General features: G+C 36.7%; 2 protein-coding genes across 4 annotated transcripts; both read right to left on the bottom strand.

Moving 5' to 3' along the window:
- Positions 5,271-8,622, bottom strand: LOC109724065. 3 transcript variants are annotated; one of them, XR_002219811.1, is made up of 3 exons: positions 6,104-8,571; positions 5,855-6,004; positions 5,271-5,764 (listed from the first exon to the last, which is right to left on the bottom strand). XR_002219811.1 is itself a non-coding variant. In XM_020252713.1 (3 exons), exons 2-3 carry the CDS (start codon positions 8,337-8,339, stop codon positions 5,931-5,933), a joined length of 2,310 nt encoding a protein of 769 aa, XP_020108302.1. In that variant the 5' UTR covers positions 8,340-8,402; positions 8,501-8,622; the 3' UTR covers positions 5,293-5,930. The 3 variants fall into 3 exon arrangements, 2 of the variants coding, with proteins under 2 accessions (XP_020108302.1, XP_020108301.1); XM_020252713.1 differs by having other exon boundaries at positions 5,293-6,004; positions 6,104-8,402; positions 8,501-8,622; XM_020252712.1 differs by having other exon boundaries at positions 5,293-6,004.
- On the bottom strand, positions 9,975-10,551 carry LOC109724372 (low temperature-induced protein lt101.2-like). The gene is made up of 2 exons (XM_020253166.1): positions 10,386-10,551; positions 9,975-10,247 (listed from the first exon to the last, which is right to left on the bottom strand). The coding sequence occupies exons 1-2, from the start codon at positions 10,464-10,466 to the stop codon at positions 10,164-10,166; spliced, it is 165 nt and encodes a 54-aa protein (XP_020108755.1). The 5' UTR covers positions 10,467-10,551; the 3' UTR covers positions 9,975-10,163.

Below are 15,472 nucleotides of genomic sequence, written 5' to 3'. Positions count from 1 at the left end.
GTATTTTCTATCAAAATTTGAAAAAATTTAGATTCTTCTACACCGTTAAACTCCAAACTCGTCATAGTAGCCATTGAAAATTGACAATTTTGAAATGATTTGATCATAAAGTAAACTATGTCGAAAAAATATAAAATTTTATTTCTAAAAACTTTAAATATCCTAGATCAGTTTTAACAGTGTGTATCGTTGATTTGAACACCCTAAAATCGAAAACAAGACTATAGTACCCGAGCCCCGGTAGTATAGATAGTATAGGAGACTAGCTCTCTCTCTCTCTCTCTCTCTCTCTCTCTCTATATATATATATATATATATTCTCTTAAGAGTCCGGTTGGAATACTATCGATAGCACAAAGTATTTGGTGTTATAAAGTTTTCTGCCGTTAGATTTACCTCTTTTATCATTTTCATCCGTTCGATTATACTATTCAACCAACCACCCACTCAACCCTAGGGAGCCTACATCATTCTAACAGCAGATCTTTTAATCTAAGGACAGAAAACTTAATAGCACCAAATCATTGGTGCTATTAATAGTATTCCGGCCTAGTTCTTCTCTTAATGTGTAGAATACTACACAACATGGGGACAACAAAAATAAGCTCAAACTTTACGGAATTATTATAAAGGTATTTTAATATGTATATATGGTACAGGACATAATGTCCGGCCCAATCTATTAGAGGGGACAGAGGTGGGGAGATCAATTAATTAAGCTCCTTTTCCCCTCCCTGCATAATTAGCTGAATAAATGTGTGGTGTGGCAACAAATATGGAGCCAAATCGAGCCAGCTAAGCTCGAGTGGACCAGATGCATGGTCTCCCACTCACACACTAACTCGATCTGAATCCCATCATTTACTCACCGGCCCTCTCAATCCATATCCATCATCTCCTCCTCCTCCTCCTCCTCCCCATTCCTAGTGGCCATCTAACGTGGACAACTGTCCTATATATATATAGTATATAAACACATATATATACATCATAATAATCTCTCTCTCTATATATATCTATATAAATGTGTACATATATAGACACAAGAGAGAGAGAGAGAGAGAGAGAAAGAAAGAGAGAGTGGTCAGCTTGTAAGGTTTGACTGAGGGGGTGGGGATGGAAAAGAGACCAATGCATGGGCTGGGAGTTAGCTGGAACTCCTGAAACATGAGCTGGCCAAGTGGAATAAATAATATCAGAGAGAGAGAGAGAGAGAGAGAGAGAGAGAGAGAGTGGTGGTGGTATTGTAGCTTTTTAGACAAAGAAGGATCAAAAGATGGATAAAAGAAAGAATTGCTTGCACCTGGTGCAGTGAGAGTAGCAGATCGGTCTCTTTTGGTACTATGATATCAGAGTCGGTTCTAATTAAGTTTACTCGGTTCAAAAGGTTGTGTTGTTAAATATTCTTCCTACGTATCCGCCGTCGTATCCTTTTACAACTTCTATTTTTAGATCTCTTGTCACTACAAACGTTAAGGTTATTAATTACAGGCTCTTCTGCATGCATACTAACTCTCCTTTTTATCCCATTCTCCTGGTTCGATCATTCAACTTGTTTAGGTCAGATATCAGATGGATGAGCGGTGCATGCGCAAGCGAACGAATGCACCGGGTGTAGATTAAAGTTTTCATCCTTTGCATGAACGAAACTTAATTTATTTATTTATAGAATAATTACTACTTGTCATGTTATTGGGGCCAAGTAGAAGATGTTAAAAGTAGGGATATGGAGTTAACGGAATAAGCAGTATCTTTTTATCGTCTCCTTGCGTCCGCGTGAGAAGGCTTGTGGAGGTGAGCTGGCCATTGGACATAAAATGATGGCCACGCCAGCGTAGCATATATTTCTACATTTTAATCTTATATATAAATTAATGTTACTAGTATATATGCATGCGAGTAGAGCTACTATGCTCTCGAAAGTATAGAGGATCTGATGTTTCGACTTTTTGACTCTTAAATCAGTCCCTTTAGTCACTTTTAACTTTTGAATTAATATTATTACCCTATATAGACCACTCAATTTTAAGGATACTACTCAACCCTAGAAAAGACCACAATCATCCTTGCCATACAATTCTTGATCTAAAGGTCAAAAAATTGAAAGTATTAAATTCTCTATACTTTCGATTGCATAGTAGCTCCACACTATGCATGTTATGTAAAGAAGTATATATTTATTATCACTGTTTAAAGCAGTTTGCAAATTCTTTCGCGATCAGAAAAAGCGTCGTGCAATAAGGCCATCGGGCAATATAAAATGAAAAATATACATTAAACAATACAACTATTTTGGAGCTTTTATCGTGACATGAAGTTGACCTGATCACCGACTCCATTGATCGATCCATAATAAAGATTATTTTGGATGGAATTCAATGCTTGTCCAAGCAACTTTATATACAAACAGATTAAATAGAAATTCTTTTCTTTGGTGTTAGTCCGAGACACGTTACATGTAGGTTTGCAATAGCCCTCTCTCTCTCTCTCTCCTGCTAAGGTGTGAATTTAGCACTTCTCGAAATTATACTATATTTACAGTTATATTTAACTAAACAGTTAAAAAATTAAGTTTTTCACAAAACTCGGAGAGGAAACATATGCATGTATATAGATATTTAAGTCCAAAACCTCTAAATCGGTGAAAAATTGCTTTGGTGAGGTCAAAGAGATGATGCATGACAAAGTGTAGTCCACTATGGTGGATCTCCAATTATTCACAATTGGTGACACCTCCACCAATAAGTTGCCACAATGTTAAATAAATTAATTAATTCCCCCATATAATTAATCATGGGCAATAATATGGGACGGCCCCTCATTAATCAATATCGATTACCCTGACGAATTTTGGAATCCAATGAAGTACTCTTTTTATGTTAAATAAAATTATGGACTTAATACTTTTCACGTCTCAATGAAGAGATCATAAACCCAATAGCGTAATCAATGTATTTTGAGTCAATTTATTTAGACCGTCAGTTTAACTACAGTGAGATGCATGAATTTTTAGTCAATATTAGTATTAAGGCTATTCTTAGACATTCTACGGTTCCGAAAGGTCGTAGGTTCAACCATGCACGCTTATCATTTAATAGGTTGAATTCTATCTATTTAGAAGCCTCTTCTATCAGTTTTTGCCGTGATTTTCTATCAGATCAATCTTTTGAATAACAGAAAACTTTACCATTCTTTTGCTTCTATCGAAAGCCACTGCGGAAATCCACAAATTGAAAATACGAAATCCACAAATTGAAAATACGTTATAGAATGTGCATCAGGAAGTGGCCTCTGAGTGAAAGGTCCCTCTCACGCAGCAGTGGATAAGTAGGGAAATGTCCAGCTCTATTCGGCTTTGATCTGCCCCCTCCAACTATGCTTTTTTATCTGATGAAACGCCAGCTTAATACCAGTAATAATAATGGCCGTGAGTTGCATTATTAGTTGTCCATCATATCATATGGCCCTTTCGTACGCTCACCAGCTATGGTAGGGGCCTTTTCCGGTACTAATTTGGTAAATTCCTCTGCGGTACTGTCACGCTCCATCTTATTCCACAGCAAAAATCCTCGCGGGCACATGACGGATTAAGATAGTGTCAGAGCTTTTCCTTCCGATGTGATTAACAACATAAAGAATATTTAGGAATTGTGCTCGGCCGTATTCCACAGTGGAAGCCCTCGCGGGCGTGTGGGGGTACTATTGTCCCATGCAGTTATGATTGTTGGAGCTGAGCTCGACGAACAACTAATAACTTCACCCCAATCCAATGCGCTAGCATAGAAAAGCTCTTTCAGAAGCGAGGCCGTGAGAAATTTAGAATTTACCAAAGCGTGCATAATCAAATCTAACCTTGAAGATAAATGGTTTGGAATTCTCTATTAAATTGATTTAGGATAGAACCAGAGGAAACACAAGAAGATATATCCATTGCGTGGTACAAAAATACTTGAGAATGTTAGAATGCTTAATAAAAGACATTTAGCTTCCATGAACTCGTCTCTTGTAGCAGCCCAAACTGTAATCGGATCAATACGGTTCATAGACAAGGAACGCAAAGTGATTCTGGTCAGTTTGGATTAGGTTGAATTTATGAAGAGCGCATCTCCTTAGTTTACCCAACATATAAAAATGTACATCTTCGCAATAAAACAAAAGTATCATAGTAGAGCTTCTAAAATCTTAGTAGAATGACTATATCAGTTTTCCCTGACACAACTAAAAGACACATCATTTGATTCTTCAAACATCTGATTCTCTTCCATTCCGGAATGGAGAAGTAACACAAGTTCCAGAACCAACAAGTTCTAAACGCCCATTGCATTGTTGGGCCACAGACTTAAAACAAGCCTAAAACGATCTTCTTCTCAGCAAGGTCCAGCCCAAAGAAGTAACGAAACTCACATGTAAGGGAGCAACATTCAGAAGATTCAGAAGTAGGAGCTTCAAACTTTAAGTGATACTTTTTATTTAGCTACAAGTAAAGGGGAAAAAAAAGGAAAAGAAAAAGAAAAATCTATGAACAGTATCTATCTCTATCTCTGAAAAAAAAGATTGTACAACCAGTCAAGAGATCCCGATGCTTGGAGATCAGAGAAAACTAAGCTTCAAACTAAGCTTCTTCTTTGTCTCGGACATAACCTCCACCATTAACTCGCATTCCCAAATAAATGATAAAAGTATTAATAAATGATAAAAGTATTACAGTAAGAAATCTTAAACTATCCGAAGCATTATGCAACCTTAAATCCAACTGAATTTTTGCACTACGGTACAACAAGGATAAGATTAACATACCCACAATCTCTTCTGAAATGTATCACCATAAAACACATCATACTACAGAGAAAAATAGCAAACAAAAATGCACAAAATAGACAACATCAGCAAACTACGCTTACAAAAAGAGAAGTGCAAGCTATTTTTCAATCTATTGATTGACACTTCACATCGCAATCACTGGCATAAAGTTACCCATGTTCTTCCAAAAATAGAAACAAGACTACAGATAGAAGCCCTTTTTGTAATTCAAAAAGCAATTTTTGCACTTCATCCAAACAAATCAGCATTCAGAACCATTTATAACAAAACCGGACCAGAAAGAACTTTTCTCGATAAGCCCTTTTCATCCTGCTGAGTGATCCATATTCCATATACATGTATCTATGTAGTAACTTCCAACTTCCGATCGTCAATCATCAATTATCAATCATTAATCTAGAACATTAAAGGACATTATTATGCCAGAAGTACTTACTAACCCTCCATTCTTACTGTAGTTTGACCTCCCAATTAATGGAAAAAGCATATCATATCAACCTAAGATACAAGAATCATCATTGTCCAACAGATGAAATTTTAAAACATATCGAAAGCCATTAAGTGATCACAGAGAAGTGACCTTACATATGGTATAGTGACCATATAATAACTGGCTAATGTCCTTAATTTTCATATGCCTTTGCTTATCTTGTTAGAAGATCCATACAGCAAACAAAGCTAATTAGAAGATCCATATAGTAAATCCTTAGTAGTGGGTCATACCAATTGGCTTAGTCCTACCCACACACAAATAGTTTCAGAAAGTGCTCAACTTCGTTAAACTAGATCACAACTTTCCTGATTATACAAACCTTAAGGTATGCTAGAACTACTAGATGAAAATTAAGCAATTTCAAAAACCTTGGTCAGTCAGCAGGGGCAAATTTGATGAACCAACAGCCCACGTCACTTGTACATTTCCTATATATTGCTCTACAAACAGCTACATTAGAACAGAAAACAAGTAATTTCTGTTACTACAAGGCAGTAAGAAGCTGAAGATACATTGAAAAGGATCCAACAGTCAGCGTACCTGATTCAACATCTACATCTAACTTGGATAGTCTAAAAACATCCTCTTAACAGTTCAGCCTCTTAATACAAACAGCTCACGCTGGGGACACATTGACCATTGCTTCAACATGCATAGCATCAGACACAGCTTCAGCATTTTCATGAAGAACTACAGAAGGAAAAGTATGCAAATAAGAGAGAGAGAGAAGAAAAAAAGGAAATAACAACAAGTAACCAGCAAAAGCAAAAGGAATTAAGAAATAAGTACCTGGAACCTCATGGGAAGGTTTTGGTGTTGATGGCAAGTAGCTAAGCTTGAAACTGCTTAGCGATGGTCCAAAAATGCTAAACTTTCCTGCACTACTGAATGCTAACTCTGCATCTGTCCTCCTCTTGAAAACAACTTTAGCACAGCTTGATTTCTTAAGGATTTCCGCTTCTGCTTCCCTGAGAGGTCCATATTGGCTGAAAATCTTAATGAGATCACTTTCAGATGGAAGAGCATGCGACCCACTAAAATGCAAAATTAGCGCAGTTGGCATGCACTCCTCAACTTTGTCTTCATTGATATTAATCGAGTTTTTAGCAGCCACTTCTTGGCCAATATTAGGAATTTCAGGACCAAAATGTAGTGTTGGGTCTAACATTGGAACAGAGAAAATAGATGAAGGTTCGATGAGAGGCTGCTCGTCCTCCGTCTTCTTCTCCCCCGTCTTCATCTTGGATCCTCCTTTCTTCCTCTGGCCACTGGATGCTGTTTGATCGTCAGCACTATCAGTAATTACAAGATCAGACCAATAAGAATCCTGTATATGTCCAGGTGCAGACACATCCAAGGAAGAGGACTTGAAATCCTGTATATGTCCACGTTCAAACACATCCAAAGAAGCAGACTTGGAGTCAGCCAATTTTCTCCTATCCTTTTTAATTCCAGTCATCCCCAGAAGCTCGTCATCGTCAGAGAAACCAGATGCCAAAAAATCCCTATAATCAGTGAAAAACCTAACAATCATCGATAGAGAATTGTATTCTCTCATCGGACCTGCCGCAGCTAAACAGAGCTGCGACAGCATCTCACCAGAAGAAGACAACTCCCATACAGCACCTTGTTTCACTTTCTCAGTTTCAATGTTCATACGAGGATCGCCAACAATAGCATTTTTTCTAGGCCGTCCCCGAGGTCTCTTTTGAGATGTCTCACCATTAACACTGGAAACTAAGGGAGATTTTATCGCTCCAACCTTGGATTTCCTTTCACGGTCGGAAGAAAGCGACTCGTAATCTAAATCTCCCAAAGAGTCAAGTCTTTTCTCCTTAATCTCACCGGAGGGAGTCCAATCAAAGTCTTCTGCTTCTCGTTTCCTGAGACGTCTGCGACGAGATGAAGAACGAGGAGGGGTATCATTCTCTTCCATCAGATCAGATAATCTCTTCTTCTTCCTACCGTCCTCAGATATCTGCTTCCGCTTGCTGGACGAGCTCTCCCTTCCCCTCTTCCTCCCCTTGCCAGACGCTGAATCAGAAGCTGCATCTTTACCGGGACTATCCTTCTTAGTAGACGGACCCTCCGCGTCACCACCGAACTCACTGCCACTTACAAACTCGGGAAGATCGGGATAACCCTTGGAGCGATTAAACGCCTTTAACTGAGCCTTAATTACCGCCAGCTCTAGTCTATCGGCAACCACAGCCGGGGACTGAGCTAAATCTTGAACATACTCAAGAAACCTCTCGGGCTGAAACGAATCCGCAATAAAGGAGCTATCGGAATCAGGTGCCAGCGTCCCCTCTTGAATCCCGGCATTCTCGACCTTCTTGCCCTTAAGGGCTTCAACAGCAAAGCAGGGGCACGTCAACGCCAGCTCCACACGCCTCGAGACCTCCGCCAACGAGTCATTCACAGCCGCAACGAACGCCTCCGAAGGGCTCTGCCTCTCCATCTGGGAGAAGTGGGCTTGGTAGGGCCTTAACAGCGACTCGTCATTCCAAGCAAAGGTCTTGTCCCCGAAGTAAGCAACCAAGAAGCCCTCCCTCTTCTGGCGCTTCAATGCCATTTCCGAAGCCGACGAGTGGTCGAAGATTTGACCAGGCCACCACGGATGGCTCTTCACCTTCCCCCACACCAAATCATTAACAGCAAACACATCCTTCCTCTCATCCTGAAATGGAAAGGAGGGGGTCGGGAGCGGAGTGGTCTCCGCCTTAGGAGCGAATTTCCTCGGCCTACCTCTTCCCCTCCGCACCGATTGCTCCGGCACGACGCTCCCCTCGTTCCCAATTTCCTTCCCACCGACGGCCCCGCCTTCTCCGGCCATCTTCTCGTCTCCCGACCCCTGATTCTCAGCGCTGGCGTCTTCCCCGGCGATCTTCTCCGCCTCCGACGCGTTCAGGTTCTCGGCTAGGGTTTCGGACGCAGCTCCCGACAAATTGAGGTCGACGCCACCACGGGCGCCACCCGGGGCCGGCGCCGGCGCCGGCGCGGACATGGGGGGATCCGAAGACATGCGAAGAGCGACGAAACCCTAGAAGCCCTCGGAGGGGCGTCTAGGGTTAGGGCCAACGAAGAGCTTCGTCGCGAGGAGAAAACCTAATAAGGGGATTCGTACGGGAGAGGAATGGGACGATGAAACCCTAGAATTTTTTGCTCGGGAGAAGGATCGCGTACCTGATTTCGATTTCGCCACCCTCCAAGAACGACAAGTGACGGGGAAAGAGCGAAACGAAAGAGTCGGAGTTCGGACATAATACCACAAGTTATTACGAAGTGAGTGTGGTTACAAAACCGGTGCGGTTACCACTTCATTACAAAGTAGTTAAGATCAGAGATTCAGAGTCGGTGGCGAAGGTTCAGCGGGTCGCTCGTAACGCAGTGCCGGTTTTAAGTTACCGTTTACTCGTTAGTGGTCGTTGGATGGAGTTCAAATTTTGGCTCTGTTTGGGCGCCGGGGGAAATTCGCGGCAACAACGAGGGCAAAAGTTTTTGAGAACTCTAATGGGCCCTAAGATTAATGGGCCTAATGGGCCGGGCTTATAACTTTACGGGCCTTAAATGTACTAAGGTGCGACTTCGTTCAATTCTTTTGAAACCATATTGGATGTAACTCCGTGCGCAGACAAATTATATACGGAAATTATCTCGCTCCTAATCTGCTTCGTGTGCGAAAAAATGTATATAGAAATTATCCCGCCACGGATATGTGTGTAATATGAATCTTTCTACACAGAGAATTGCTCGATACCTATAAATAAGCGAGATGTTGAAGGTAGTTTTTTATTTTTAGTACTTTAATAAAGATCGAAAGGACACATTAATTAAGTATGAACTGAATTAATTAGCATGTTCGATGGTTGGGGTGCACAATTGTAAAGTCCAAATCTTTTCGGAATAATGTGTGTAACAATATCCAATAAAGGTGCCTTATATTTTAATAAAAGGCTCTAATAAATATGGCGATTCAGGTGACATTTGTCGATGATTACTTCATCACCATTTATGAATCACCCAGCATGATAATCTTTTTTAATTTACGCATATTATAAATAAAACTTTCACCCCCTTTCTCCCATTCTCATCTCATTTACAAGAATAATTGGCTTGGGTTCAAACCTCTATATTTAATGGTGCTTTTGTGATTTGAAGCTTGTGAATGATGAACACTTCCAACAAGCAAATGAGCCATGTAAGTCCTACTTGAATGTTCAAATTAGTTACCTAATACTAAGTTACAAAAAGCTTAATACAATTAATATTTGAAATTTCAATTAATACCCGAAATCTCAAAGTTCAAATTCTATTTGTTTCATATTTCTTCTTAAATTATAAAAAAAAAAAAAACAAAAAAGTTAACATGCTAACTTTATATCACTTATTACAACATTAGAACATTAGGAACTTAATTTTAGCTTCTTAATGAAACTATAAAATAATTTATTTCAACTTTAAAATCGAATGTGAGATAATTTGAATATATACACCCTTTATCTATCAAATACTAAAAGTTTCTTAAATAATTCATCAGACAAAAACGAAGTTCGTTATTTTTCAGATTAGTTGATTTGTTACCCACTAATTTGGGCGGTTATTTTAAATATAAAAAGAAAAATAAAAGCTTTAGTAAATGATAGCAATAAAATTCCAATGGAAACATTAATTTCCTCATCTTCCATTCACAAAATATAGAATACAAATGGCAACAATACATCCATAACTTGCTCTCGTACTAAGAAATTCACGAGAAGAACTCGACACTCCACACATGTTACTTTATTTTATTACAATGTAAAACATCACACAAAATACTAATTAATTAGTACATGCACTAATTAATTTATCCTACCAAGACATAAAGTGCATAAATAATTCCCGGAATATAGCCCAATATCGTCAACAGCAGATCGATCCAAAACTCCATCTGCACGAACCAAATCACCATGCAAAAATCAACAACATCATCATCAGATCTTAGAAAGAGAGAGAGAGAGAGAGAGAGAAAATCCATTATTAATAAAGTTCAAACAAAAATATACAAGTGATCATTAAAGGGACTTACACCACATCCAAAGCGTAGGAAAACACCCACGGGTGGTAATAATATGGCTAACAACACCTCAATGAATGTTGCTGAACCCATCACTCTTATTATTTTCCTTTAAGCTACACAAAAATGAGAGAGAGAGAGAGAGAGAGAGAGAGAGAGAGAGAGAGAGAGAATAAGAATGTGTTGATGAGGAGTTTGTGCCGTGCATGGGAGGGGGTTTTATGGGCACTTTGATCACGGACGTGGCATGGAACTCTCGCGTTTGATTGCCACGTACGTGGGTTGCTTATTTCTATTCCACGTACGTTTCCCTTTTTCCTTTTTTCTCTTTTTTTTTTTACTTTTTTTTAATATTTTGTTAGGTGTGAATTTATTATATCATACATATATGTCGGTTAATTGTTCCGTGTTACGTACCGTGTATGATCGATCGCCCATTACGTGCTTATCCATTAATGGGCTTCGTCCTCTAGTTCCCTTCTTCATGGGCCCATAAATCCTTAATGGGCTTCTCTTCCTGCCGATAATTTATAATAAAAAATCGAACTATAAGGTCCAAGATTCGAATTTCTAAGATCTTCAATATCTATGAGCTCTTAAAAATAATAATAATAATAAGTTTTGGGGATCTTTTGAGTCTATAATTGATGTGATTGTTTAGTGATTTAGCGTACTTTAGTAAAAGTACATATAGACTAAGGTGCAATATTGGGATAGTGTATTGACTACCAAACATGCGAAGCAATCTCATATTTGATGATTCTACCAATTAAGCAAAGAAAACAACTGGAACGTACGAGAAGCACCTCATTCCTTTTCATTGGGTCCTCTTTTAATCCTTCATCTACTATACAGTGTTGAAGATCTTGTTGAGGAGTTCAATAAATTTGATTCATTAGCATTAAAATTCTATTTATTAATATCATTTATTGTCGCAGACATGTTTAATAAATAACGGAAAAGAGCATCACTTAAAGAAAGGTGATCTCTGTCCCCACCGACCACATTGAATGTGTTTTTTTTTTTTTAATTAATTGGACGGTGCAGAAACTTTACGGTGCGTTTAATTTCCTCGGGATCGGGGAAATGAAGCCGTAGATCGAATTTTCTCGTACACCGAAAACATACACGAGAACGAGTCTTTAGTGTGAGTATCCCGCTATACAACTGCAACGTTGACTTTAATTAGATTCCATTAGATTGTGAGAATAAAATTTTCAGTGATAATTAATTGAATAATATAATTTTTTTAATAATTTATAAATAAAAATGATAATATATTTTTATTGATACGATGCAACTTACGTCCTTGCATGCAGATATTGAGGTAATTTTCTCATATTCAAAGTGAGGCATGGTATCCCAAGAAATGAATTGATAGATAATATATTCGAGTACTTCTTCGAGTAAGATGAATCCATATAACAAAAAGAACAGTACTTAAATTCTTTTCTTATCAGATGCACTAGACGGTACGAGTAAATGACGCGTCAAAATTGGATATCACGATTTAGACGAAAGCTTATGCTAATGGAACCACGTATAGTGCGAAATCATGGCATAATAGATAGAAGATCAAGGTTCAAGAACTTGGTAAAATTTGATTGAGCTAGATACGCACTACACATTTTATAATTTAAAAAGGTTTTGTTTCTTAGTACCAAAGTCACTGCAGTGCCCAGTAGTTATCACCATATATCCTTATCAAAGTGAAAGATAACCCCCATCAAAATGATTGCACTTTATATGCGCCACAAATAATAGAGAAAGTCCCAGAAAAATTTTGATTTCTAAGAGAAAATATGCTGATGGATATCCACCCTAGTGGTGGGGGCAAAAGTAGGGGTGGAAACGAGCCGAGCTCGAGCGAGCTTATGTCAGCTCAAATTCGGCTTGAAATTAATTTCGAGCCTAAATCTAGGCTCAAGCTCGGCTTGAAATTAATTCGAGCCGAGCTCGAGCGAGCCTAATTTCGAGTCGAGCTGAGCTCGAGCTCTAAACGAGCCGATTGAAATTCTCGACATTATATAATCAATAGTTTAATTTTTATAGAACATTACCTACAACTTGATGCAACATGTCTAATAGTTCAAAATACAAAATAATTATAAGAAATGTGAGCTAAGGTGACTTCCTGACTCGATGAGGGTCTGAGAGAGAGAGAGAGAGGAAAAAAAATAGGGATTTGAAAATTTGAATGTTATCATGTTTTAGGATTATGTACAAACAGTGAAGAGTTTTGAAAGAGAGAATGTGTTATGTAAATTTAGAGTTGGGCTCAATTTGCACGTTTGTACTTGTTGGGTTTTATTTTATGGGCCAACAATAATGGCCCAAATTAAATAAAGTCCTAATATAATTAAAATACATTATATATATACTACCTAAATATATATATATAGTATAGAGTCCGGCTACTATACTTTATGAGTATTGCTCCTTTTTATACTCTCAAAGTTTTCGACCATTAAATTTATTCCATTAATCATTTTCATCCGTTAGATCATACTATTTAACCAATTACCCACTCAACCCTAGGGACAACTATCATTCTAATGGGACCTACCATCATCCTAACACACACATCCCATCAATCAACGTTAAAAATTTATGAGTATAAGGAGGTCTATACTCATAAGAGTATAGTACCCCGGCCTATATATATATATATATACGTATATAGTTATATTACGTATACTCTATATATTATATTATAATACTACTAATACTATATATATTTTCGAGCTTTTCGAGCTTTTCGAGCCTAATTCGAACGAGCCGAGTAATACTCAAGCTTGGCTTGAAATGAATTTCGAGCCTTTTATTTTGTTCAAGCTCGGCTCATTTAATTTCGAGTCGAGCTCGAGCGAGCCGAATATCGAGCCGAACACGAGTCGAACGCGAGCCGGCTCGCTCGTTTGCCAGCCCTAGGCAAAAGTATGGATTCCACCTGCTCTCTCACTTTTTCCTCCTCCTTTTTTTCATCTTTTATTTTGATTTGAGGTAGATATTCCAATACAGTAAAAGATAAAATATTCTTTTTCTATCGAAAAAAGATCTCACAATGTCCAAATCCATTGTATTGTTGTTGTGTTAGCAAACTCATATAATGTCATATAAAACACACAAATTTGATTAAACCGATACACAATGAACCCAGAAGTTAGGGTTGCAGTGGTTTAGATTACAATTTGTAAGTTAAAACTCTATTTGCAATATGTGAATTCGACTGTATAATTCACATCATCTATAAAAATTTGAATGAAAGAGGTTACATCAATTTGCCAAACAATTGCTATACCTTGCGAATAAAGTGAATGCAGGATTTTGATGTTACCTCTATAATTAACTTCTTTTCTTTTTCTTTTGTTTTGGAATAAGTTTGTAATCAAAGGGCATATATGTTATCCATGACTTAATTAAAAATTTATTCTCAGAAGAGAAAGATTTCAACCAACTGATCTTAAAATAAATTCTTATAAATAATGCAGCGATCCAAATACGAACACAAAAGATGCTATTCTCACACGCCTCATAATTCATAGACCCGTAGACATGCTGTAACGAATAACCCCTATATATACATCACAACCTGTCTAAGTTCCAGGAACTGGGATAGATATTTACACTGGTTCCCTTTAAATCTCATCCAACTCACGTATTCAAGGTAAAATTGCTCGGAGATCCCTACACTATATCTCATTTAGAAATAGCTCTATCAACTTTCATTTTAGGATAAATTTGCACCTTTTCATTCCGATATCCTATAATTTAAAATATATCACTTTAGTACCTGTAGTTTCATTTTTTCTTTTTCAGTCAGCACATCTGTTAAATGATATAAAAAAACTTTATATGACCGATCTATAATTTATTGAATATTCACTTTACTATTATGTGGTTTACTGAATTTTTACTTTACTATCATATAATTTTAATTTTACTTTAGTATTATGTGGTTTACTGAATTTTTACTTTAGTACCATATAATTTTAATTTTATCACCGATCCATATGATAAAAAAATTAATAAAAGGGATAACAAAAAGAGAAAAATAAAATTATAAGATACTAAAATGAGAAAGCACTAAACTATAGAGGTGGTAGTTGATGTTTTTTCTTTATTTTATAAACGTCTTCTAACTTTTCTAAAGTGATTTTTTTTTTTGTTAGCACAGTTAAAATTATATTATATTTTAATATTTCTATTAATTCTTAGCCATTTAATTTAATTTAATTTAATTTAATTTAATTTAATTAAAAATTAATGAAATCATTATATTCGATATATTCATCATTGAATTCACTGAAATCCTCAATTAATTAACTAAAATAAAATAATTATTAAAAAAAGTAAAACTGCATATAACCTATCTAAATTCAACTACTCAATGTTTTAAAATTTAATTTTGGTATTCAAATTTTAATTTGTTTAATTAAATGCACTAAATGATTCTTCCAGTATAAAATTTGAATATATTTCTTATATATTAGTAAAATTAAAAAAGCCTAATGTATTATGTAAAATATGCTAATTAAATTGGTAGACAATATATTCAAAATTTAAAGTATAACAGTTACTAAATAACTTAAATATAAGATTAATATTAAAATATTTTTTTAAAATATTAGGTAGTTAAATAAAAGACTATCTTACAACCTATTCAATATAATGGAATATACATTTTACACTCTCTTATTTTAGCTATTAATTTTTTGAAAAAAATAATAAGATAAGGGGAGGAATTAATTCTACACTATCACACTTGCATAATGTCATCAATAACAAGACAATCACATTTTTTCTTTTCAAACAAAAGTACAATAAATTTTTTTTTTAATTATAATGGGACATATATCTCTAAAAGGAGATTTTTGATTAGTTTATTACACCACGTCACCAATATACAGGTTGCATTCTAGAATTTTTCAGATAAGGGGCAATGCTCATCAACAAATAGTATGGTTAACGGACCGTCTCTAACGCAAGTGGCAAAAGGGTTTAGTGGTTGGTACTCGAGACCTAAGTTCGAATCTTAGTTGATTCACATCTCCGACTAAGTTTATTTCTAAATGAAATAAACGAAACGGGTAGCAAGC

Source organism: Ananas comosus, linkage group 18, assembly GCF_001540865.1.
Source record: "Ananas comosus cultivar F153 linkage group 18, ASM154086v1, whole genome shotgun sequence".
In the NCBI taxonomy this organism is placed as follows: domain Eukaryota; kingdom Viridiplantae; phylum Streptophyta; class Magnoliopsida; order Poales; family Bromeliaceae; genus Ananas; species Ananas comosus.
The sequence above is the reverse complement of the archived record's forward strand: the minus strand, read 5'-3'. Positions and strand labels throughout refer to the sequence as shown.